This window comes from Macaca fascicularis, chromosome 14 (assembly GCF_037993035.2).
Source record: "Macaca fascicularis isolate 582-1 chromosome 14, T2T-MFA8v1.1".
NCBI classification, from domain to species: Eukaryota; Metazoa; Chordata; class Mammalia; order Primates; family Cercopithecidae; genus Macaca; species Macaca fascicularis.
In genome coordinates, this window is record NC_088388.1 from 21,588,170 (window position 1) to 21,615,491 (window position 27,322).

At 42.1% G+C, this 27,322-nt stretch overlaps 1 protein-coding gene across 5 annotated transcripts in view; it reads right to left on the reverse strand.

Annotated features, from left to right (window-relative positions):
- EXT2 (exostosin glycosyltransferase 2) overlaps window positions 1-27,322 on the reverse strand; it is a 206,904-nt gene that overhangs the window by 38,201 nt on the left and 141,381 nt on the right. For 3 of the 5 annotated variants that reach the window (XM_015434882.3, XM_065528277.1, XM_015434881.3), the window contains 4 exons: window positions 16,366-16,509; window positions 14,605-14,733; window positions 12,454-12,536; window positions 4,487-5,272 (listed from right to left, as the gene is read on the reverse strand). In XM_015434882.3, coding sequence (XP_015290368.1) covers window positions 5,134-5,272; window positions 12,454-12,536; window positions 14,605-14,733; window positions 16,366-16,509 — 495 coding nt within the window. In that variant the 3' untranslated portion in view covers window positions 4,487-5,133. Of the gene's footprint in view, window positions 1-4,486; window positions 5,273-12,453; window positions 12,537-14,604; window positions 14,734-16,365; window positions 16,510-27,322 lie in introns of those variants that run through there. The other 2 variants (XM_074013872.1, XM_065528278.2) reach the window with 1 other exon arrangement.

The following is a 27,322-nucleotide window of genomic DNA, read 5'->3' on the forward strand; positions in this document are numbered from 1 at the left end:
TGTCAGCCGCTCCCACCCCACCTGCAGTTCCTGAGAGGTTGTAGACAAAATGGGGCTTTGCTGAGGAAGCCTCTAGCAGACATAGCTGCCTGGTAACTCTTGAGAACTACCTTGTCTTCTGTCTGATAGTTCTGTGCCTTTCAGGGAGAGTGGGAAGAGATGCAGCCAGTGGTCCAACCAATGGAGAGCAGAAGAAAGGAAAAAGCGCTATCCTGGGCCAGGCATGGTGGTTCACACCTGTAATCCCAACACTTTGGGATGCTGAGGCAGGAGAATCACTTGAGCCCAGGAGTTAGAGACCAGCCTAAGCAACATAGTGAGGCCCTGTCTCTACAAAAAAAATAAGCCAGGTATGGTGGTGCATGCTTTTAGTTTCAGATACTTGGAAGGCTGAGATGGGAAGATTGCTTGAGCCCAGGAGTTTGAGGCTGCAGCAAGCCATGATCACAGCTCTGCACTCCAGCCGATGGGACAGAGTGAGACTCTGTTTAAAAAAAAAGCTCTACCCTAAAATGGTTGCAAATGTGAAGAAACAAAATGCCAGATACAGATGCTGGTGACTCAACTATTTCTTGAAAAGGAAAGAGGCCTGGAAACTTAGGAGAGGGGGCCAAACTTTCTCTGATTATCTTCCCACTGTTGCCAGCAGTGGTGAGCCAGAAATTGAAAGAATGACACGAGGTTGCCTGTACAGACCCACACACCCTCCCAGGAAATGTGGGGAAGCTGGGGATCCCTAACAGTCCATTGAATGGAGGTTGGAAGAGAGGCTGCGGCTTGAGCTTACAATGCCCTCACCAAGTCTTCAAATGAACTCACAGCTCCCACCTTAAAATGAGGGGGAAACATTAAAATTTAGAGTGGGTCTTGCCTGCCTGACTTTCCTCTGCCAAGATAAGCTCAATAAGGCCTGTTCACAGATGATGCATGGCTGGCATAAAGGGACCAAATGCTGCCCTTGATTCTACTCAGAAGTAGAAAGTGGGTGAGTACCAAACATACGCCGAGGATAGGAGCTCCAGGGCTTGGACAGAGCTCAGGGGTGAGGTGAGTAGGGGTAGGCCTCACAGGTTTCATATGCGTCCAGGTCCTGCAGTGGAAAGCTCAAGTTGCTTTCAAAGTCTCTCTGGACGGAAGCTGCTGCCAATATGGTTAACACTCCTGCCAGAACTGCTCCTCGGGAAGCGGCTGGAAGAGGTATGGGGCCAGTTTAGCATTCTCTACCCTGCCTCTCCATGCCAGGGCTGCTTGGGGAACAGCCCATTGTGGCTTCTCTTGCTGCAGTGGAAGAGTACCTGAGCCAAGAGAAATGGAAAAAGCAGCATACCCCCAAAGGAGCTACAAAGCAAAGGAAACACAGCAGGCTCAGGATGGGTGGCTGATGGGAGGTCTCCAATACCCAAAGCCTTTACCCTATCAGCTGGGTCCTCACAGGCTCTAACTGCAGAGCTACGAAGAGCCTTCCCAGAACCCAACCACTTCCCAAACCCAGTCTCTGCCTCATCTACTTTCTGATTACTATCTTGGCTGAAAACCATCAAAGGTTCTTGGATTTTAACCCCAAATCAACTTCAGAACCTGTGGATAGAAACGTGCTCTCTTTCAGTGATAAAGATGCTCTGGTTTCCTCCTGGCATGGTGCCTGTCAGAGGCTATCATCCTAGAAGGAAGCTGGGATCACAGGGTTATTAGCTACACCTGCGGCCAATGAGAGCCGAGAGAGTTTGTCTCTTCCAGCTCCCAGTCTGCGTCAGCACAGACCAGCATGACAGTCACTTTTTTCCAAAGGCAGCAGAGAAACCAGCACTTAAAAACCATGAGTTCAAAGCCCAGCTGGAAGTAGATGAGGCTGTGGCAGAGAAACCAGGGTGGTCAGAACTTTGAACTCGATGACACTGAGTAAAGAAAGGATACAGCAGCTGAGCGTGGGGGTTCATGCCTGTAATCCCAGCACTTCGGGAGGCCAAGGTGTGTGGAGCACCTGAGGTCAGGAGTTTGAGACCAGCCTGGCCAACACGGTGAAACCCTACCTCTACTAAAAACACAAACAAATTAGCCGTACGTGGTGGCAGGCGCCTGTAGTCCCAGCTACTTGGGAGGCTGAGGCAGGAGAATCGCTTGAAACCTGGGAGGCGGAGGATGCAGTGAGCCGGAATCACGCTATTGCACTCCAGCCTGGGAGACAAGAGCAAGACTCTGTCTCAAAAAAAATAAAAAAGATACAGCAGAGCATCACTGGCAAGAAAGAACACAAGATTCTGACAACTAGAGTTGCTGTTTTCCTCTTTAATTGTCCCAGAAAAAGAGGTTTATACCTAAATGTCTGAGGGTTGGTAAAATACATGAGACAAACATTTTAACAACTATGTAATGTTAATCAGCAAAATAAAAAAGTATTTCCAGCCCTGGCATTCCAAGCAGGCCCAGCCCAGTTAGGTCCCTGGGGGCAAAGCCAGTGGCTCCGTGTGCACTTGGGCCAGGGCCAGTTCAAGTTCGTCTTCTCTACAGGCCAGTAAGATGTGATTTCTTTAAAAAGATTTCTTAATCTAAAACCAGCTGTTGTCTGCTGTAGGCCAGAACATGACATTTTAATTAGCATGATTGTTCCGCTTCTGAAACCAGGCTCTATGGCATCCCAAGGGCAGATGATCCTGACCTAAGCTTATGGGTGAGGTTTGCTGGTTAGCAGCTCAGAAATACACTAACAAGGAAGTGGAGTCCCTAGCCCACTCTGAATCCATGAATCGCCATCACCTGCTATATCCCTGTCCTGAATTTCTACCGTGACTATACCACCTGTCTGTTCAGAGGGTATCCTCACCTTTGAGGTTGTTTCAGGTGCCTGGGATAGAATGCTCCTTCTTTAACATAAACTGTTCTATGCTGTGTTGCAAGATCTAACACCCAGTATTCCTGGGAGTAATGAGGTACTTTAAATGGAGTTGTAATTCCTTTAAAGTCCAATGACTCCTATGATGATGACAAAGTCACACAGCTCTCGAGGGCTCACAATGAACTCAGGTGAAAGAGTTCCTCTTCCAAAATCAAAGGACTATTAAGATTTTAAAAAAGAAAAATTTGAAAATGTACCCTTTGGGAGAGAAGCTGCATTAGAAACCAGCCACTAAGGTAGTGCATTCAGTGATGAGCAAAAGGGCAGAAATATCTGAAGAAGCCAGGGCAATATGACACATACACAATGCCAGCAGAGTCCACAGCTTTCAGCAGAGATTTCAATGTAAGGCCCTCCCCTATACCTGCCCCACATCTTGGAAAACAAACTAGAAAATCCCTAGAAAGGTTAGAGGTCCCCACTGTGCTTGTCAGCCTCTGGTACCTGGGTGACAACAGAAATCTTTTCCTTGCTTTCTATCATATCGTCCCCAATATTAGGAATATGAGACCAAAATGCTTTCCTATGTCTCCTACTGACCAGTACATATTACCCAAATCAAAAGTATTTGTTAAGCACCTGTGTTTGCTGTTGTCAGACACTGAAAAAAATCACAGCTTCAGTTTCTGCATTTGCAAAATGAACAAACTGGATGAGATGATTGCTTGCCCCCTTTGGCAATAATAGTCCAGGATTCAATCACTCATTCAAACGAAAGAAGACAAAACTCTTATGATTTCCACTTCCAACTTTGCTACTTCTGAAATTTTCTTTGACCTCTCAAAGTCTGGGGAACACATCTGAAGTGACTCTTGATGAAACTACAGCATAATAACTGCCCACCTTCATGTCACTCAACAGAACAATGGACGGTGTATGAGTGACGTCGACTGGCATAACAACTAGATTTCTGTAATCATATCCATATTCTAAGCAAATTGTTATGTATTTTGTGTTTTGGGGACATATGTTATGGCTAAAGACCAAACTGTGGCTAATCTTAATATTAGAGCCAGATAAATCTGTTTCGAATCCATAACATTTAACATTTGCCAGGGTAGATTTGTTCATCAACTGGGCTTAAAGAGGTATAATTCACACATGTGCAGTATTAGTAAATGCTGAAATTTAATGATTTAAATATACCAGCAACTGTTGCAAAGCAGTTGTATAGCAGCATTTAACGTTAGCCAGAACCTCCCTGGCTAATGTTAAGTTTATTGAGAGAAATTTTGGAATCCCCTTCGGATGGGGGTCACAATTCCCACAACTTTTACAGGTACCAGCTAGAGCGACTCCTTATATGGCTAGTTCAGACCCTCTGCTTTTCTCTGACAATACCTGTAAAACATTGACTGGATCTAATCAGGAAGCAAACAGATTCCTCTGGAGGGTTCTGAGTCATCTGCTCTTAAAGTGGTTACCATTTGGGACCTTCTGATGCTGGATGCACAGGGTACCAGACATTCCTCCTGGCGTGTGCTCCCAGACACGGGCAGAAGACTGTTGTCGGGCCAAAGACGGAGTTAAATATACCCAGAGAGAAAGGTGGTTCCTTGGACTATCAGGAATTGGTGTTGAAGACACAGTAGAAAAAGGAATAAAAAATAATTTTAATCATATCAAAAAGCCAAACCAAAGAGGAATAGTTCATGGAACTGACAGGGTCCTGACTCAGCGGCTGGTGCTCTTCCTGTGCACAAGCCCAGCACTCCAGGTCCCAAGGCATTTATCAAATCCCACCAAGATGTTTGGGTTTTGCACCAAATTCTGGGTTTGGCTGTTCCTCGAAAGAACTCACTGATGTAAATGACTAAAAGTGAGGTCTGGGTACCCCTTACATGATTCCCCAGACCTAAAATGGGCTGACAGGCTTCTCTTCTCCAGCAGTCTTACTGTCCGTGAAGTTTCCTTCCAGATTGTTACACGGAACTGAAAACAAAAGGAGCCTCAGCTGGATTTAACTCTGGAGCATGCCACAAAGGCTTCCACTTGGCATTTTTGAAAAGAGCCCATCAGAGATCATAAGAAATACAAGAACAGAGGCTGCATAGCTCGAGGTGCTTGGATATTCATTCTAGGTTCTTGTTCTTGAGAAAGTGGGTTAGGTGGGTACATGCCAAGATCCAAGTAGGTCAACCTTCCACCCTTAACCCACTTCTCTGACATCGGAGTGCTGGGAGGCCTTGTTCTCTCGCTCTGTCCCAGTCTCACATTCAGACCTCCACCAATGGCACGTTTCATAAGCTGCCAATGTTGGGGAAGCTCTTCAGTTTCTCAGGAAAGTCGTCTTTGTACAGGACAGGGTCAGCTCGGTGTTCCACCACCTTGAGAGGCATGGTCCCAAAGACTGAAGCAAACTTGTTGATGCACTCTGACCTGTGGGGTTTGGGGAGGAGGTGGGGAGGAGGGGTTTGAGCAGAATGAGAAGGATGGGGGCAGGGAGAAAAGATAATATGTTCAAGAGGCTGAGAGATAACAGCAAAATACATAATGTTCAACATCAACAAAAAAAGCTCAAGGAGCCACAGTCTGCTCCCAGGTTCTTAAAAAGGTTGACAGGTGTGGAAAAAAGAGGTGTACTGGGGGTACTTGGACTATTAGTTCGGTGGGAGAACATGAACAGGAGATGGTGCTTGGCAGCCACAGGCCTGCAAAGGTCAGAATATCTTTTCCCCTCCCCCTCAAATTCCAGTCATTCCTCCAGCTCAGTGTGAGAGGGCCTCAAACCAAGGTGGATTAGCTGCCAACAGTTCTTAACCCCATCTCTGCCAGCGAAGAGAAGGCAAAGGATGGAAAGAAAAAAAAAACTACTTGGATCTGAGCTTCAGTTTACTGAAGTTTAAAAGGAGAGGAGAGATCTTGTTCACAAAGTGATGAAAGGCAAAAAAAAAAAAAAAAAAAAAAAAAAAAAAAAAGTGACAGGGCCAAATTTTAAACAATAAATACTTCATTCATTCAACCAACATTGACGGAGGGCCTGTAAGTGGCAATCTCTGGGTATGATGTCAATCTGCACAATCTTCTGTGAAAGCTGAAGTTCACATAGGACAGCCTTCATAATTCTCATCATTTTTGTCACTTCCATGTCAGAACTGTTAGCGACAACTGCTTCAGTGCCGGTGCAGGGCAGCACCACGGGAGGAGGGGAGAGGCCGTCTCCCTATCTCCACCTCACCCCCAAAGCCAGTCTTCTCAGAGGTGAGCAGGTCAGGCATGTGTTCGGGAATGGCTCTGGTCAATCAGGCCAACTGAGTGTGACAGCTGGGTAATGAGGATGCTTCAGCACTAGGCCAGGGGGAAAACAAGCCTCGAAAAGCTGCTTTTGAAGTCAAGGGGACCTCAAGGATGGATTTCAGAAAGGTCAAACTCTCGCCTCCGTCGGGCCCAGGATATCTGAGAGCGCTACGAAAAGAACAGACTCTAAGTGGAGGCAGAACCTTTCACCAAGCAGGAGCTGAACGTCAAGACCCAGACCAGAGAGGTCTCTTCTGGCCTCAGAGATACTGCAAGCATTGTTTCAAATTCTTTTAACCAACAAGCTTTTGTTCAAGTGCTCTGAGCTTTAGCAAGAAAGCTGTTCATTAAGAAGACTGCTATTATCAATTCTTCTCTCTTGGTCATTATGTTTCTAAAAAAATTTGTTATTATTTCATTTTGAGCCTTTAACTCATAACATTTAACTCATGCCCACCAATACCACAAAGCAACAACTACGATTTACTGTATGTTCCAAGCTGTGTTAAAATTACTTTCTACTCATTAACAATGAACTTAATCCTCACAACAATCCTACGGGGTAGGACTATTATTCCCATTTTATAATGGAAGACTGAGATGCAGAGAGGATAAATAACATGTTCAAAGGTCAAATAACTAGAAAAGGCTAGAGCCAAAGCAGGCATTCTGGCTTCTAAGGCTAAAGTCTTAATTAGATGATACAAATGTACTTACTAACACAATTCTAGGGTCCAATGACGGGGACTGGAAATTCACAACTGCTGAGCACCTATTATGTGCCAGATAATTTACATACATATCTCATGGATTCCTTAAAGTGATCCTCCCCCATACTCATCACCCGCCTTGCCCAACTATTGGGTTTATAGTAGCCTCATGTTATGGGTTAAGAAATTAAGGTTCAGAGAGGTTAAGCAACTTGCCCAAGGACCCAGGGGTAGAATGACCCGGGGGTAGAACGTGGTGGAACTGGGTTTTAAACTCATGTTTGAGCTGGCAATAGAGCCTGCTCTTTGGATCACACTCTACCATTACACACCAGTGACTGAGTTTCCCTTCTGCTGGAAGTCTTTTGAGACTCAGGAGGTGGTGTTCCTAGTTCCAAATTGAAGGGAGACTGGGAAAAGACGGATGAACTTTAACAAAGTGAGGTGGACCAAGCATGGGACAACAGCTTCCCTCTCTTCAGATTATGGGGTCAAAGCAATGGCAGATAAAATCAAATCTCTCCAAGGTTTACTTTTGCTGTTGTTCTGCCTGTAACATGTCCAGATTCTTCTCATTTCTAGTTATGCATACAGACTCTGGCCAGCAAAGCCCAGCTGTGCCCAGCGTAGGTACTAGCAAGTATGTATTAAAGAAGAATCCTGGTTCTTGGCAGAGGATAGTGGTTCCATGGCCCTGTAGAGAGTATTGAGGACAATGTCTCCTCTGTAACTAGATCTGCCAACAGGAATGGGTCACAGGCAAGAAGCCACTGGGGCTCAGGCCAGCTTGATTTGTTGACAGCTGCCCCTGGCTAACCCAGGTCTAGTGAGTACTTCTTTCTCCTTCACACAGACCCACAATGGAGAAGCGGCAGGCCTCCACCGAACGGTCAAGGTCCTTAACTCTCCTGCCAGGTAATAACAGTGCTTCCTACTTTCTTTTCACACAGGGGGTCTGGGTTGGAGAGCAGGTTAGGGGAGACAGGATTTTGGCTGTTTGCTGGTGGCCCACATGAGCTGTTGTCAGGGGTCCAGCTACCATGTCAGTAACCATTCTCCTGTGTTGGTTTTCCAATCAAGTACAAACACACCAAGAGCTGCCACTGACTATCTCTGAAGTGATGAAGGTGTCTGGGGAAGAAAGAACTAATGGTTTTCTATTTTCCTCTCAAACACATACCATTACTTAAAGTAACCAGCAGTCTTTAGGACTAACGCTGGGGAAACTGGGAAGGAAACTAACATTCCCAGGCCCTGTGCTGCAGGCTTTCATGTATCACTACTTCATTTATCCCCACACATAACAGCTTGGGTACAAAGATGCTCAATAAATATTTGTTGAACCTATAAATGGACATTGTAATTTGACAGATATTAATATCCCTATGTTAGGAGATGAACAGATTGAAGTTCGGATAAGGTAAAGTCAATTTCCTTAGGTCAGACAGCTAATAAGTGTGGCGAACTCATCATTTGAATAAAGATTAGCCTAATTCAAAATACCACGTTCTTTTTCTTAAATCAATACTGTCTGCCTGTCATACTGCGCTAACCTTGGTGAAGACACTTGTCAAAATGAAGAGCGACACATGCTTCTGACTCTTAAAGAACTAACAGCGGATCCTGGAAACGGAAGCTGGGCAGTAATGGAAGCTACTCTCCTACACAACTGACATTTCTGATCCCAGACCCCCAAATATAGGAATAAATAAGCTACTGAACCACAAAACCCAACACAAGGTCACACACACTTGTACAGTGGCTAACTACTTTCACTGTTTTACATAAAATGTGTATTCTGCAAAGATTATTATTAAAAATAAAACAGCTGGGCATGGTGGCTCATACTTATAATCCCAGCTACTCATGTGGCTGAGGCAGGAGGCCTGTTTGAGGCCAGGAGACCAGCCAAAGATGGGGGAGGGAAAAGGAAGGAAGGATGGATTCTACAGTTGTAACACCATCTCTTTATCTACCCAAGATGGCTTAACTCACGTCTCCTTTCCTCCCTATCTAAATGCCTTATTTAATAATTCAGTGACTCAATTTTTAATATAAATAGTTTTGTTCCCAGTTGCTAATTTATTTCCAGATTTGTTTCCTTCTATTCTCTGTTAAATTTCTCAAAAGAGTAGTTTACATTCACTAACTCTACTTCCTCACCATCGACTCATACTCTAAAACCTTTTGGCTTCATACTCTATGACATTATTACTATTTTTTACAGATGGGGATTTTGCTATGTTGCCCAGGCAAGAGTGCAGTGGCTATTCACACAGGTGCAATTGTGGAGTGGTACTGCCTTGAACTCCTAAGCTCAAGGGATCCCCCGTCTCAGCGTCCCGAGTAGCTGGGACTACAGGTGCCCACCACCACACCTGGCTATTATTTTTGTAAGATACCAACAACCATGGAATTCAAAGACCTTCTCCAGCCTGCCTGTTCCTTGCTCCTTCCATGCTTCTGAGCACTGTATGTCCTGGTTCTCTCCTGGCCTTTCCAGTGGTTGCCTCTCTGTTTTCAGTTACTCTTTGTGTCTCCTAAATGTCAGAATTTCCCAAGATTCTGCCTTTGCTTTTCTTTAGTCAACTGCTGTCTCTGGACAGATGACTGCCAAATACAGTTAGCCATCCATATCCAAGGGTTCTGTGTTTGTAGATTCAACCAACCTCGGATCAAAGATATCTGGAAAAAAACTGTATCTATACTAAACATGTACAGACTTTTTTTTCATGTCATTTTTCCCTAAACAATGCCATGTAACAACTATTTACATAGCATTTATGTTGTATTAGGGATTGTAAGTAATCTAGAGATGATTTAAACTATAAAGAAGGATATGCAAAGGTTATATGCAAATCCTAGGCCTTTATATAAGGGACTTGCGCATGCATGAAGTTTGGTATCCTCTAGTGGTCCTGGGACAAACCCCCTATGGATACTGAGGTATGACTGGGCTCAACTCTTTTTTTAAACTTCTTTCTGAAATTCTAGTTCCACATATCTATATCTTGATATACATATATAAAAGTATATACAGAGACTGATTTGAGTAATAATAAAACTCCGGTCTTCCAAAAAAAAAAAAAAAAAAAAAAAAAAGCCCAGGCAGGGTGGCTCATGCCTGTAATCCCAGCACTTTGGGAGGCCGAGGTGGGCAGATCACAAGGTCAGGAGATTAAGACCATCCTGGCCAACATGGTGAAACCTCGTCTCTACTAAAATACAAAAAATTATTGCCGAGAGTCTCTGCTTCTGGCCTAGGGTTTTACTGGTTGGGATCCTAGTGATTTTTGAGGGATCACTTCAAGTGTCACCTCTTTTAGAAAGTTATTCTTAATAATGAACCTAGCAAAAAGTTACTTCTCTTTCACCTGATCAATTATAGCCCTTTGAGCCTCTCTCAGGGCACTCATCACAAATAGCATTGTTACATATACATGTAACACTGTTAAGGTCCTTGACACTGTTAAAGTCCAACAGTTCCCTCCAATCCCTCCATCAGCATCTCCTCCTAGCTACATATCCTACATATCATAACATATCCTATCGTGCCTATAATCTCAGCACTTTGGGAGCCCTAGGCAAGAGGATACCTTGAGGCCAGGAGTTCAAGACCAGGCTGAGTAACATGGTGAGACCCTGTCCCCACAAAAAATTTAAGAACTAGTTAGCATGGTGGTACTAGGATGCACCTGTAGTCCCAGCTACTCAGGTGGCTCAGATGAGAGGATCACTTGAGCCTAGGAGTTTAAGGTTGCAGTGAGCCATGATTGTATCACTGCACAACAGAGCAAGATCCTTTCTCTTAAAAAAAAAAAACAAAAAACAAAAAAAACTTCCAAAGAGGAAGCCTCCATATCCCCCTTAGTTACTCCAGTGTCTAATAATAATTATATCTAAATTAAATCCCCTTACTGCACTTTTTTTTTTTGAGATGGAGTTTCGCTCTTGTTGCCCAGGCTGGAGTGTGACGGCACGATCTCAGCTCACTGCAACCTCCACCTCCCAGGTTCAAGTAATTCTCCTGTCTCAGCCTCCCAAATAGCTGGGATTACAGGCATACGCCAACACGCTCAGCTAATTTTGTATTTTTTTTTTTTTTTTTTTTTTCAGTAGAGACAAGGTTTCACCATGTTGGTCAGGCTGGTCTTGAACTCCTGACCTCAGATGATGCACCGGCCTTGGCAACCCAAAGTGCTGGGATTACAGGCGTGAGCCATCACACCCGGCTCTCGCTGCATTTTAAACCTCTTTACATTTGTTAAGATCTCAGTAGTGCTAGAGGAGTTGTTTAGCCTCAGCATGAACTTCAAGGCCATCATCAGGTCAACTTTTCTCCCTATACTTCCTTTCCTGGACCAAAGTATCCCCAACATTTTAACTCAGCCCAACGAATGACCACTTAGCTCACTGTTACGAATTTTCCCCAAACTGTTATTTAGGTTTAAATAACAATTTCATGTACTCCAATAGAAGTCCAGTTGGGGTCTCTTCCAAAGGAGCTCTGACAGTGTATGTCACTACCCTTAACTGTGAAATACTTATGATACCAGTGACAGTATATTATTTCACATCAACAGCTGGTGAAGGTCATGTCATTTGGGTAATGTTTATATATGAAAAAGATAAAGAGATTATTTAGAAAGTAAAACAGAGTAAAACATTACAGAATCCAGGCCAACTGAAACAACTTTCTGCACACACACGCAAAAATTCTCTAGGCTTGAAGAATTTTAATATAGCTGACAGATTTCAGAAATGAATTCTGCAAGCAGAGGCATATGAGATCTGTGAAATCTGAACTAGATATTTCATTCTAAAGGGCTACTATATCCTTATCTGAGTGCATTTTGTCCCCTGACAAGCGCTACTGGGATGTCAGAGTTTGCTGTCTTGTATAAAGAACTGTCTTCTGAAAGTATTAGGTTTGATTCAGGCACTTCAAAGCTTGGGGACTTTTGGAATACAGGTGAGAACTATTAGGTCTAGTACAGTCTTAACGGAAGACATACATCTCCCACGCCTTTAATACTTACCTACAAGGCCTAGGATTACATTCCACACAAAGGTGTGCTTGTTGAGTAACTGACTTGAATCGAAATAAAGAGAGTATTTTAGAGTTGTCTTGCCCCTCTGTCTATAACGTGAGGGCTTTGCTTTCGATCCTGTTCTTGGCAGGCATTTCCACAGTGTCAGCAAAGGTAATTTGTCTCTGGTGGGTTTGGTTTAATTCTTCTAATCAAGCTTTTACTATAATGTGGAGCTATTACCCTGAAAAATAATCCAGTATTTCCTTGGAATTAACTAGCTTCCACTCAAATGACTGTAGATGGTTAACTGCTTAGTCCACATGGAGAATTTGGCTTCTGGAGCTTAAGGCCAGCTATATTTTTAAGACCCTTCCAGCCATTACAAATTGAGTGAGTAGCATTCCGAATTAATTCTTTGGGTGACCTGGGCTTGAACTAACCCAATTCCCACAGTGCACATGGAGGTGACTATGGCTACCAGCTGCTGTCCTTATATCTCCGACAAAGTCCCATAAACAGGCCTGAGGCAGGAAGTAGAGATCAGAGGCTAAGGCGCACTTTTGGTTGGAGGCTCACTTACCTCTCCACCATGTGTGTTTGGTCTAGCGAAAGCCCATCTATGGCTGTGCACTCAGGACACTTGAATTTCTTTCGTGGGGTTACCTGCCAGAGGAGGATAAAAACATACCTGGCTGTCAGTGTCAAGGACAATCAAATCATGCTTGTGACACCACACTGCATTCTTTTGTGTTGTAAGCTGAGATGTTGCATGCGCGTGCACACACACACAGACACACACCTCGCCATTCCTCCATTCAACTCTGTCTGGCTCAGCCAACAGCAGAACTCACAAGGGCCCAATAAAAAAGGCTTGGAGGGCTTTTGCCTTCTGTAACTGGAAAGAAGTGGTGATGACAAGCTCCTTAATTCCTGTTTAATGACTGTTTTCTCACTGCCAAGGTCCTTGTATAAACACCATTTGTTCTTGTAGCCATAAGGGCGATGAAATACAGCTTCCCATAACTTTCACCGTAACCTTAGTTCCAACAGGCACTCTTTCTCCTCTTTCTAGCTAATGGCAAATGCTATGAGCAGCACCATGCTCTTGAAGATGCCAAGCTCTTCTGCAATTCCCTTGAGTCAAGAAAAAAATTGAATGGTCCCTCATACTCTGAATCTTTTTCCCTGACTCCCCACTACCCTCTCAAACTTTAACTAGTGATCTTCCTAGCAAACTCAGGGGAAGCTGCTATCCCAACCTAGTGAAGATAAATAAACAGTGAAGAGATGGAAGGGAAAGAAAGCTAGATAAGTAAGTCCAGGCTAAGAAGCATAGAGACACTGGGCATTAATGTTCAGAGTCAGCAGCCACAGCTGAAAACATGTTGAAGCATGTTAAAAAGCAAATTTGGGGCCGGGCACAGTGCTCACACCTGTAATCTTAGCACTTTGGGAAGCCGAGGTGGGTGGACTGCCTGAGCTCAGGAGTTCAAGATCAGCCTGGCCAACATGGTGAAATGCTGTCTCTACTAAAAAAAAAAAAAAAAAAAAAAAAAATAGCTGAATCCGGCTGAGTATGCCTGTAGAACCAGTTACTCGGGAGGCTGAGGCAGCAGAATTGCTTGAACACAGGAGGCGGAGGTTGCAGTGAGCCGAGACTGTGCCACTGCACTCTAGCCTGGTGACACAGAGAGATTCAGTCTCAAAAAAAAAAAAAAAAAGAAAGAAAGAAAGAAAAAAGAAAAAAAAAAAAGCAAATTTGGGGATGGGAGGGGTCCCTTTAAAATAACTCTCACAATTTGCATTATTTTTTTGTGTGGTCAGCTGTTCACTGAGTTATTTAGAGAGCTGGGGGACAGGGTGTGGACTGGGGCAAGTTTGGTGAGCACAGACAGTGATGTTTCCTCCTTCCCTCCTCACTTTGGTTTAATCTGGCTTCTCTCATCAGTTAACAGCATGAGGAATCAGTGGATAATGCCACACCATGCTTCCAGCATAAGCTCACCTAGGAATTTGGCTTTCTAGGCAGATTGTTAGGGAACCTGGCATTGCCCATTTTCACACATGAAATTCTAATCTAGAAGGAAAAAAGACCAAGATAATTCTACTCATATAAAGAAGGGTACCTTCTGTACCTACCTAGGGATCTTATTTGAGAAATGTCTAAATTTCAGGAATAAACAGGCATCTTTTACAGATACAAAGGCCTCTCATAGGATCTTTGTGTATTCTCAGCTTTTAATATGATATGGGAAAGGTACTTTTAAAAACTGGTAATTGACATTTAAAAACAATTAAATTAGTTGTGTTTAGGACAACTACAGTTACATAACTGGATGAGGTGTACTATTTTCTCAACATCTAATAAAAACAAAACCAGCTACCTTAAGAAAAATTTAAACTACATCCTTTAACTAAAAGAACTAGATCCCGTATCAGCTTTGAGAATATAATTAAGTTTTTGATTTACAGATTGATCATCATAGCCTTTGTCTCTGATACTGAAGGTTAAAAACTGCAACTAAAGAAACTGTATAAAAAAAAAGTTTAAATTGTCAAAGCCTAGCTTCAGTTTCCCAATGTGACCGCATCAATCATAGAAGCTTAAACTAAAATGGAGCTTAAAGTTTATCTAGTCCTATACTTAATTTATAGTTACAAGAACTTCTTAGGCTCAGATAATAGATATTTGCCCAAGGTCTCAAAACAAGTGAGTGACAGAGCCTCCTACCTTGATAACTGCTTTTCCCGTGACGTTGGCCACCAGGAAGTTCATGGCAATATCTTCACAGTTCATATGAGCATCTACCCAGTTCTTGATATCCCCAGGCATTTTGTAGGTATACAGGTAATTAAAATACTGTCAAGTGAGACAGAAAGAAGAAATATTCAAAAATAGCAGTTCCCTTTGGCTGATAAATAAGGGGCAGCATAGCCAAGTCATGGGGACAAGCTTTCTCTCATAAGATTAATCACAAGGCTGTATTATTAGGAAAGGTACAAGGAGGTATTAGAATGCTTTTGGTCAAGTGACCAAGCATGTTCTATATGGTCATTCTTCTACCAAAGTGTGTGCTTTTTAAAGCAAAAGAAAAATGAGTCAATTCTAAAACTACCATATATATGAAATAGTATAGAAATGCGTCAAAAAAAAATAAAGCATACATAGTCTACTACCATAAATCTCGTTAATTATAAACCTTAGTTTTTGTTTTTTTGTTTGCTTGTTGCAAAATACAAAAACCCATTTCTGGATCTAGAGACCCGAAAAATATGAGGGCAGTAGTGCTGAGCTAACAACAAACAATCGATATGAATACAGCTAAATTAAATTAACTGTGTTGAGCTGAACAGACCTTTCTCCTGACATCAGTTCTTTGCTGACAACAGACAAGTTATTATTGTTTAATTAAACCATACACTCCCAGGGAGCATTCTACCATTGAACTGAATATTCTAAAATCAAATGCATATTCCCCAATCTCTCCCTAATAAAAAAAAGAGTCAAAAAGACGAAGTGATGATTCCCAGAAGAGAGGAAATACAAAAGGCTAATAAATACACAAAAGGAATTTCAATCTTACTAGTAATCAAATCAAAGTTAAGACAATAAAAATCACTTTTACTTATAAAAATACTAACTTCTTTTCTATTAAACATTTCACGCAAGAAAAGGCATGGTAAAACAGTTTTATATTTTGCTGGTGGGAGTGTAAATTCACACAAACAATACTGAAACCAACAGACACATACACACATATATGTACATACACAACATATATACGTTTAGAATATTCACAACATATATATGTATATGTTGTATATGTGTATATATACGTGTATGTACATACATCTTAAAAAACCCAAAATATTCATTCCCTTTAATATAATAATTCTATTTCTAGGACTCTATCATAATGGTCATGAGTACAAACAGTTATGAAAATGGACATCAATCACTAATATTAGATATTAAGCATTATCTAAAATAGCAAAAATTTAGAAAGAAATATCCAAGATAGCAAAATAGTTATACATGACTTCTAAAGCATTAAGATAATGGTATCTTAATTATGCTAAGAAGTAACTGTTTATGAAGATATGTCAATGACATGAGAAAAGGCTCACAATACAATACATGAAAAAAGCAAGCTAATGAGAATATTTACAACTGTCTGTGTATACATACGAGTAAGTAAATAAATAAACAGCAAGCTAGAAATAGCACCTGAAAGATAAAATGCTTATCTCTAAGTGACAGGATTATAAGTAACTTTTCTTCATTCTATTTTATGTATTTTCCTATTTTCTACCATGAGCGTGCATTATTACTTGTATAATTAGAAAAAGGATAGCTTTATTTGTAAAATACTGTCACACAATATGGCTTTTGTAAGCCCTCTCTGCAGGTATGGAAAATTAAATTGGGTCAGATAAAATGTGTATCATTCTCTCAGTTTTGTCGACTTGCCCCAGGACTGTGCCCCCTTACCTTGTGATAAAAAGCTGCCCCGGTGAGCACCATGGACACTTCATTCGTCCACTCAGACTCGTACTTCCACTTATTCATCTCATGGTCCCAGAGATGCAGACGACCCGGGTAACCCACCAACCGGTCAGGAAATTCTCGCCAGACCTAAGGACAGACAAATAATAACAATCAAGTTTCAATTCAGACAGCAACCATTCAGTGCTGAGTTATCCAAACAGGTATCAACAGACTTGCTAGGTTTAAACCGTTATAACCTAAGAAGGTCATAATGGGATTCTGGAGATGTTCCATCAGACAGGTGCTAGTTATTCTGCCAATACTCAAAGACAGATGCTGATTCTGACTTCCTCCCAATCTTCTTGTATGTGCTTGGGAATTTCAAGTAATGTGGGGGTAATAGCTTACTGAGTTGGGCCAAGGTAGGCAATCTCTTAACATGATTAATGAAATAGGTTCCATTCTTAATGAATTCACAAAATGAAGAATAAATGGAACCTTGCAACTCAACTGCCCTGATTTGTATTAAATTGGTGATTATGAAAACTTATAATAAAGTCTCCATTTCTTAAAAAAAAAAAAAAAAAAAAAAAAGCATCTATTTCTCTTGAGCATACACCCATTCTTATGACCTATTGGAAGCCTAAAGTATAGAAGGGCTGCCTCATTCTGTAATCTGTAACACAATAAAAACAAATATTTGATTTCCATATCTGGAAAGGTCCTTACATAGAGTTTTGTTGGATTAAGCAGAATTGGGTATACTGGGGATGAGGAATTTCCAATACCTTCTCCCATGTATTTCTGTATAATTTAGTTTAACCTTGAAAAGATCCATACCATGAATGAGTATGATAATTTGCTGGTTGGTCTTCGTGCCTCTTATCAGTCTCTGTTGCTAGCTCCTCAACCATCACCAGACTTCTAAATAATGGAGTTCCTGAGAATTCAGTCCTAGGCCCTATTCTCTTCTTCAAACTCTCTTTAAGTAATCTCATCTAGTTTCAATAACTTTAAATATCATCAATAATCTGGTGACCTCTAAATTTATGTTTAGCCCTGAATGTTTCTAAGATAGCCAACCATTTAGTTAATATCTCCACCTGAATAAACAAACCTAACACGTCCAAAACATAACTCTTGATTCCATATCCCCAGACCAGTCATTCTCTCAATCTTCTCCATCTTTTTTTTTTTTTTATTTTATTTTATTTTATTTTATTTTATTTTATTTTATTTTATTTTTTTAAATTTATTTATTATTATTATACTTTAAGTTGTAGGGTACATGTGCATAACGTGCAGGTTTGTTACATATGTATACTTGTGCCATGTTGCTGTACTGCACCCATCAACTCGTCATTTACATCAGGTATAACTCCCAACGCAATCCCTCCCCCCTCCCCCCTCCCCATGATAGGCCCCGGTGTGTTATGTTCCCCTTCCTGAGTCCGAGTGATCTCATTGTTCAGTTCCCACCTATGAGTGAGAACATGCGGTGTTTGGTTTTCTGTTCTTGCGATAGTTTGCTAAGAATGATGGATTCCAGCTGCATCCAAGTCCCTACAAAGGACTCAAACTCATCCTTTTTTATGGCTGCATAGTATTCCATGGTGTATATGTGCCACATTTTCTTAATCCAATCTGTCACTGATGGACATTTGGGTTGATTCCAAGTCTTTGCTATTGTGAATAGTGCTGCAATAAACATACGTGTGCATGTGTCTCTATAGCAGCATAATTTATAATCCTTTGGGTATATACCCAGTAATGGGATGGCTGGGTCATATGGTACATCTAGTTCTAGATCCTTGAGGAATCGCCATACTGTTTTCCATAATGGTTGAACTAGTTTACAATCCCACCAACAGTGTAAAAGTGTTCCTATTTCTCCACATCCTCTCCAGCACCTGTTGTTTCCTGACTTTTTAATGATTGCCATTCTAACTGGTGTGAGATGGTATCTCATTGTGGTTTTGATTTGCATTTCTCTGATGGCCAGTGATGATGAGCATTTTTTCATGTGTCTGTTGGCTGTATGAATGTCTTCTTTTGAGAAATGTCTGTTCATGTCCTTTGCCCACTTTTTGATGGGGTTGTTTGTTTTTTTCTTGTAAATTTGTTTGAGTTCTTTGTAGGTTCTGGATATTAGCCCTTTGTCAGATGAGTAGATTGCAAAAATTTTTTCCCATTCTGTAGGTTGCCTGTTCACTCTGATGGTAGTGTCTTTTGCTGTGCAGAAGCTCTTTAGTTTAATGAGATCCCATTTGTCAATTTTGGCTTTTGCTGCTGTTGCTTTTGGTGTTTTAGACATGAAATCTTTGCCCATGCCTATGTCCTGAATGGTACTACCTAGGTTTTCCTCTAGGATTTTTATGGTATTAGGTCTAACATTTAAGTCTCTAATCCATCTTGAATTAATTTTCGTATAAGGAGTAAGGAAAGGATCCAGTTTCAGCTTTCTACTTATGGCTAGCCAATTTTCCCAGCACCATTTATTAAATAGGGAATCCTTTCCCCATTTCTTGTTTCTCTCAGGTTTGTCAAAGATCAAATGGCTGTAGATGTGTGGTATTATTTCTGAGGACTCTGTTCTGTTCCATTGGTCTATATCTCTGTTTTGGTACCAGTACCATGCTGTTTTGATTACTGTAGCCTTGTAGTATAGTTTGAAGTCAGGTAGCGTGATGCCTCCAGCTTTGTTCTTTTGACTTAGGATTGTCTTGGAGATGCGGGCTCTTTTTTGGTTCCATATGAACTTTAAAGCAGTTTTTTCCAATTCTGTGAAGAAAGTCATTGGTACCTTGATGGGGATGGCATTGAATCTATAAATAACCTTGGGCAGTATGGCCATTTTCACAATATTGATTCTTCCTATCCATGAGCATGGTATGTTCTTCCATTTGTTTGTGTCCTCTTTTATTTCACTGAGCAGTGGTTTGTAGTTCTCCTTGAAGAGGTCCTTTACATCCCTTGTAAGTTGGATTCCTAGGTATTTGATTCTCTTTGAAGCAATTGTGAATGGAAGTTCATTCCTGATTTGGCTCTCTGTTTGTCTGTTACTGGTGTATAAGAATGCTTGTGATTTTTGCACATTAATTTTGTATCCTGAGACTTTGCTGAAGTTGCTTATCAGCTTAAGGAGATTTTGGGCTGAGACAATGGGGTTTTCTAAATATACAATCATGTCATCTGCAAACAGGGACAATTTGACTTCTTCTTTTCCTAACTGAATACCCTTGATTTCTTTCTCTTGCCTGATTGCCCTAGCCAGAACTTCCAACACTATGTTGAATAGGAGTGGTGAGAGAGGGCATCCCTGTCTTGTGCCAGTTTTCAAAGGGAATTTTTCCAGTTTTTGCCCATTCAGTATGATATTGGCTGTGGGTTTGTCATAAATAGCTCTTATTATTTTGAGGTACGTTCCATCAATACCGAATTTATTGAGCGTTTTTAGCATGAAAGGCTGTTGAATTTTGTCAAAAGCCTTTTCTGCATCAATTGAGATAATCATGTGGTTCTTGTCTTTGGTTCTGTTTATATGCTGGATTATGTTTATTGATTTGCGAATGTTGAACCAGCCTTGCATCCCAGGGATGAAGCCCACTTGATCATGGTGGATAAGCTTTTTGATGTGTTGCTGAATCCGGTTTGCCAGTATTTTATTGAGGATTTTTGCATCGATGTTCATCAGGGATATTGGTCTAAAATTCTCTTTTTTTGTTGTGTCTCTGCCAGGCTTTGGTATCAGGATGATGTTGGCCTCATAAAATGAGTTAGGGAGGATTCCCTCTTTTTCTATTGCTTGGAATAGTTTCAGAAGGAATGGTACCAACTCCTCCTTGTACCTCTGGTAGAATTCAGCTGTGAATCCATCTGGTCCTGGACTTTTTTTGGTTGGTAGGCTATTAATTGTTGCCTCAATTTCAGAGCCTGCTATTGGTCTATTCAGGGATTCAACTTCTTCCTGGTTTAGTCTTGGAAGAGTGTAAGTGTCCAGGAAATTATCCATTTCTTCTAGATTTTCCAGTTTATTTGCGTAGAGGTGTTTATAGTATTCTCTGATGGTAGTTTGTATTTCTGTGGGGTCGGTGGTGATATCCCCTTGATCATTTTTAATTGCGTCGATTTGATTCTTCTCTCTTTTCTTCTTTATTAGTCTGGCTAGTGGTCTGTCAATTTTGTTGATCTTTTCAAAAAACCAACTCCTGGATTCATTGATTTTTTGGAGGGTTTTTTGTGTCTCTATCTCCTTCAGTTCTGCTCTGATCTTAGTTATTTCTTGCCTTCTGCTAGCTTTCGAATGTGTTTGCTCTTGCTTCTCTAGTTCTTTTAATTGCGATGTTAGAGTGTCAATTTTACATCTTTCCTGCTTTCTCTTGTGGGCATTTAGTGCTATAAATTTCCCTCTACACACTGCTTTAAATGTGTCCCAGAGATTCTGGTATGTTGTATCTTTGTTCTCATTGGTTTCAAAGAACATCTTTATTTCTGCCTTCATTTCGTTATGTACCCAGTAGTCATTCAGGAGCAGGTTGTTCAGTTTCCATGTAGTTGAGCGGTTTTGAGTGAGTTTCTTAGTCCTGAGTTCTAGTTTGATTGCACTGTGGTCTGAGAGACAGTTTGTTATAATTTCTGTTCTTGTACATTTGCTGAGGAGTGCTTTACTTCCAATTACGTGGTCAATTTTGGAGTAAGTATGATGTGGTGCTGAGAAGAATGTATATTCTGTTGATTTGGGGTGGAGAGTTCTATAGATGTCTATTAGGTCTGCTTGCTGCAGAGATGAGTTCAATTCCTGGATATCCTTGTTAACTTTCTGTCTCGTTGATCTGTCTAATGTTGACAGTGGAGTGTTGAAGTCTCCCATTATTATTGTATGGGAGTCTAAGTCTCTTTGTAAGTCTCTAAGGACTTGCTTGATGAATCTGGGTGCTCCTGTATTGGGTGCATATATATTTAGGATAGTTAGCTCTTCCTGTTGAATTGATCCCTTTACCATTATGTAATGTCCTTCTTTGTCTCTTTTGATCTTTGATGGTTTAAAGTCTGTTTTATCAGAGACTAGTATTGCAACCCCTGCTTTTTTTTGTTCTCCATTTGCTTGGTAAATCTTCCTCCATCCCTTTATTTTGAGCCTATGTATGTCTCTGCGTGTGAGATGGGTCTCCTGAATACAGCAGACTGATGGGTCTTGACTCTTTATCCAGTTTGCCAGTCTGTGTCTTTTAATTGGAGCATTTAGTCCATTTACATTTAAGGTTAAGATTGTTATGTGTGAACTTGATCCTGCCATTATGATATTAACTGGTTATTTTGCTCATTAGTTGATGCAGTTTCTTCCTAGCCTCAATGGTCTTTACATTTTGGCATGTTTTTGCAATGGCTGGTACCGGTTGTTCCTTTCCATGTTGAGTGCTTCCTTCAGGGTCTCTTGTAAGGCAGGCCTAGTGGTGACAAAATCTCTAAGCATTTGCTTATCTGTAAAGTATTTTATTTCTCCTTCACTTATGAAACTTAGTTTGGCTGGATATGAAATTCTGGGTTTAAAATTCTTTTCTTTAAGAATGTTGAATATTGGCCCCCACTCTCTTCTGGCTTGTAGAGTTTCTGCTGAGAGATCTGCTGTTAGTCTGATGGGCTTCCCTTTGTGGGTAACCCGACCTTTCTCTCTGGCTGCCCTTAAGATTTTTTCCTTCATTTCAACTTTGGTGAATCTGGCAATTATGTGTCTTGGAGTTGCTCTTCTCGAGGAGCATCTTTGTGGCGTTCTCTGTATTTCCTGGATTTGAATGTTGGCCTGCCCTACTAGGTTGGGGAAGTTCTCCTGGATGATATCCTGAAGAGTGTTTTCCAACTTGGTTCCATTTTCCCCCTCACTTTCAGGCACCCCAATCAGACGTAGATTTGGTCTTTTTACATAATCCCATACTTCTTGCAGGCTTTGTTCATTTCTTTTTCTTCTTTTTTCTTTTGGTTTCTCTTCTCGCTTCATTTCATTCATTTGGTCCTCAATCGCTGATACTCTTTCTTCCAGTTGATCGAGTCGGTTACTGAAGCTTGTGCATTTGTCACGTATTTCTCGTGTCATGGTTTTCATCTCTTTCATTTCGTTTAGAACCTTCTCTGCATTAATTACTCTAGCCATCAATTCTTCCACTTTTTTTTCAAGATTTTTAGTTTCTTTGCGCTGGGTACGTAATTCCTCCTTTAGCTCTGAGAAATTTGATGGACTGAAGCCTTCTTCTCTCATCTCGTCAAAGTCATTCTCCGTCCAGCTTTGATCCGTTGCTGGCGATGAGCTGCGCTCCTTTGCCGGGGGAGATGCGCTCTTATTTTTTGAATTTCCAGCTTTTCTGCCCTGCTTTTTCCCCATCTTTGTGGTTTTATCTGCCTCTGGTCTTTGATGATGGTGATGTACTGATGGGGTTTTGGTGTAGGTGTCCTTCCTGTTTGATAGTTTTCCTTCTAACAGTCAGGACCCTCAGCTGTAGGTCTGTTGGAAATTGCTTGAGGTCCACTCCAGACCCTGTTTGCCTGGGTATCAGCAGCAGAGGCTGCAGAAGATAGAATATTTCTGAACAGCGAGTGTACCTGTCTGATTCTTGCTTTGGAAGCTTCCTCTCAGGGGTGTACTCCTCCCTGTGAGGTGTGGGGTGTCAGACTGCCCCTAGTGGGGGATGTCTCCCAGTTAGGCTACTCAGGGGTCAGGGACCCGCTTGAGCAGGGAGTCTGTCCCTTCTCAGATCTCAACCTCCGTGTTGGGAGATCCAGTGCTCTCTTCAAAGCTGTCAGACAGAGTCGTTTGCGTCTGTGCAGAGGTGTCTGTGTGTCTTAGTTTACTGTGCCCTGTCCCCAGAGGTGGAGTCTACAGAGACAGGCAGGTTTCCTTGAGCTGCTGTGAGCTCCACCCAGTTCGAGCTTCCCAGCAGCTTTGTTTACCTACTTAAGCCTCAGCAATGGCGGGCGCCCCTCCCCCAGCCTCGCTGCTGCCTTGCCAGTAGATCACAGACGGCTGCGCTAGCAACCAGGGAGGCTCCGTGGGTGTGGGAACCTCCCGGCCAGGTGTGGGATATGATCTCCTGGTGTGCCTGTTTCCTAAAGCGCAGTATTGGGGTGGGAGTTACCCGATTTTCCAGGTGTTGTGTGTCTCACTTCCCCTGGCTAGGAAAAGGGACTCCCTTCCCCCTTGCGCTTCCCAGGTGAGGCAATGCCTCGCCCTGCTTCAGCTCTCGCTGGTCGGGCTGCAGCAGCTGACCAGCTCCGATCGTCCGGCACTCCCCAGTGAGATGAACCCAGTACCTCAGTTGAAAATGCAGAAATCACCGGTCTTCTGTGTCGCTCGCGCTGGGAGTTGGAGACTGGAGCTGCTCCTATTCGGCCATCTTGCTCCGCCCCCCATCTTCTCCATCTCAATAAATCAGCCAGCCAGTTGCTCAAACCCAAAAGCTAAGACTCAGTCTTTATTCCTTCCTTTCCTCATGTTCAATCCATTAGCAAGTCCTGCTAGATCTTCTTCTATCTCTTACCACCTCTAGTGCCATTCCCTCTAGCCCAAACCACCACTGTCCATCACCAAGATTACTGTGCTAGCTTTCTAATTTGTCTCCTTCCCGCCATTCTTGCCCTTCCAAAGCATCATTTGCACAGCATCCCTAAAAGGACCATTCCTAAAAGAATATTAGGGTGTTCTGCACAGGGTAATTCAACTAGTGCATTCTATCCTATTTTATATCTATTTTAATAGAGTTATTTTCATCATCAATTTCCCTAAATATATATAAAAGTCATATGATCATATGCCAGAGCGACTAGAGGCTTCCCCAACACACAAGTGTTGCTGAGTCCAGAAAGGACACTTCATGCCACTCCCTAGGGCAGAGCCAGTGTGTTTGGGCCCTATGCCCTTTTAAGTTTCCTACGGTTGCTGTTAACAAAGAACCACAAACTGGGGGGTTTAGATCAGAAACTAGTCTTAAGTTCTAGAGGTTAGAAATCTGAAAGCAAGGTGTTATTAGGGCCATGCTCCCACTGAAACATGTCGGGAAATGTTTCCTTGCCTCTTCCTAGCTTCTGGTGGCTGGCTGTCAATCTCTGGCATTGCTTGGCTTGTAGATGCCTCACTCCAACCCTCCGTCTTCACAGGCCATCTTCCCTCTGTGCAAGCCTATCTCTGTGCAAGCCTATCTCTGTGTCTAAATTTCCCTTTTCGATAAGGACATCAGTCTGTGAATTAGGGGTCACCTGACAACATTTTAACTTGATTAACCTCTGAAAATACCCCATTTCCAAATAAGTAATACCCCATTTCCAAATAAAGTCACATTTTGAGCTACTGAAGATCAGGACTTCAACAATTCAACCTATAGTATCACTCCCAAAATATTCAAAGAAAGGTCTCGCCCTCAAAACAAAACAAAATGGCTTCCCACTGCACTGAGAATAATATTCGAACTCCTTCACATGTCACAGAGGGCCTGCCTACTCTTCACCTCTTCTCTCACCATGTCCCCTCACTCTCCAGTGGCCCTTCTGTTCTTCAGCCACCACTAGACCCCAAGCCCTCTGCACTTGCTATTTCTTCTGGCTGGAGTGTTCTTCCAGCTCTTCCAAAGGCTTGGGTCCTTCTCATCTGTCAGGTCCCTGTTTAAATGTCAACTACTTTGAGAGGGCTTCTCGAACCTTCCTTGCTGAGGCAAACAGCACCGCCAACCAGCCACTCGTCACCACACCCCCCCAACCCCATCCTTTTCTTTCCCAAACTTTCACTTGCACCATTATCTTGGTTATTTATTGTTTACTATGTATTTTCCTCTTGCAGAATTTAAACTCAAAGAGGACAGAGACTGTTTTATACACTGTGGTATCCCAAGCACAAAGAACAGTGTCTGGCACTCTACAACATTCCACACGCAGTTGTCTAACGCACGATTGGGCAGAATCTCAGCGAGTAAAAAGCCAAGAATGAAGGGAATCAAAAATCCTCCTCTTTTCTTCAGAGAAAATATATACCAGAGCCAGTATACTCCTTAATTCAGGAAGGAAGCCTGCAGCAATACTGACCAGCAGTTACCATTAATTATAACGTGATATCCATTGTGTGTGAAGACCACAGTCCTACTTCCCCACTAAAGCACATGTTGTGATTTGTTTTTCCAGAAGCGGGTAGAAGGGGCATTTTTGGTGAGACACTGCATTGTCTTGTCCAGTCCTCACTGTGACCATCTCCGTGCTTTTATGGAATGTCTGACCTAGGTCTTGGGCATGGTCTGGGATCATGAAAAGAGCTTTCATTTGTGTGAAACCAGCTCACCTAACAGGGCTCTCAAACCCACAACCTTGGCTTCATTAACACCATGTTGTAACCAACAGAGCTAATCGACCACAGGCATCGTCATAATAGCTGCAGACAAATGAATCCATGTCAAACATTTTCTCAGATGTGTAATGCTGCTGCTGTGTTCTCTCTACTCTGGGGTTTGTATTTCAGCAGATTAAAATAATATGATACTATTACAGTTTTATAGAGCCCAGAGCAGCAACACAGTATGTGAGCCATAACTTCTGTTTGTTTTGCGGGCCTGGGCAGATGCCATGAAATGCGCTGCCAGCTTCCTTTTCTCAGCACCAAGCACCTGCCTGTTCAAGTCACACCAATGCCATGATCACTGATTCATGGGGTTAAAGAGATTTCCGAAGGGCTCCAAGCACACATAACTAAACACCAGGGATGCCAAAGTGAAAGAAAAGGAGTAGGGCGTGGGGAGGGGGCATCCAATTCAGTTGGCACTTCTGCTGAAGATGGAAGTTGCTTTTCTCCCCCTGTTTACTTTGAGTCAACACAGCTCTCTACTTCATGCTAAGAAAAGCTCAAATCGCTTTCCCTAGGGATTCTTCTTTACAAGCCCCTCTTTTGCAGCCATAATAATAACATTATTATTATTGGCTCAGTTGTCGAGTCCAGTGCTGTTAAGATTTCGGTCCTCTTACTGTTGGCTGAAGTCACTTATCAGACTTCTCTCAGGGACTTAATTTGGTGACAATGGGTCAGATGCTAAATTCCGCTGCTCTAAAAGGCATCAGAGGTGTCCTGAATTTCAGGTTGCTTTGGAGCCTTTATAGTGAGCGCTGTTCCTCATGCGGGGCCTCTCAGCCCTTGACTGATTCCAAGCAGCTGGATACAATCAAGATACCATCCTTGTCACTTCATCTATAACTCTGCAGCTGACTACAGGATCAAAACGGAGTGAAACAGAATGGGATGGGCCCTCTCTAATTGAGCCCTAGTGTAGTACGAAGTCGATTATGTATACAGTAAAGCATTTTCCCAGCCAGACGAGCAAGAGCTCAAACTCTACCCTGTCTCTTCATGGCTACCCACCCCTACTCTAATTCAACTTTTTTCTTTTTACCTCGGGGAAATGCTCTGGGTCAGTCTTTTGTCATTACTACCAAATGCCTTTATATATTGTGGTGTGGGCATTTGAAACTTCACAGAATATCCCTGGAGTTCCAGAAACAGTGCTTCCACAGTTATATTCAAATCACAAAGTCAATATTAAATTGTCTGTACCGTTGAAATCCTCCATATATATATAGCGCCCTCATTTATTTTAAATTGCACACATTTTGGGGGACAGAAGCCTATCTCTGTTATAATAAACTCTATGCCTAAGTTAGGGACTTACCAATAATTTGGATAGTCCTTCCATTTGTGGCTATCCCACACTACTAGTCAAATGGGGATTGTAACGATGTAAAAGCATCCTCTAACTGTTTCTTTCCATTCTAATTTTTATAATCTTGGTCATCAACACCTCTTACCTGATTATGGAAATGTTCTGCTCTCTGGATTCTCAGCTATGCCTACTCGGCCATTTTCCAAGCTCTTCTTTCTTGAGCCTCCTGAGGTCTTTTGTTGTGTCCCGTTACTATAGATAGGATTAAACAACTATCTTCT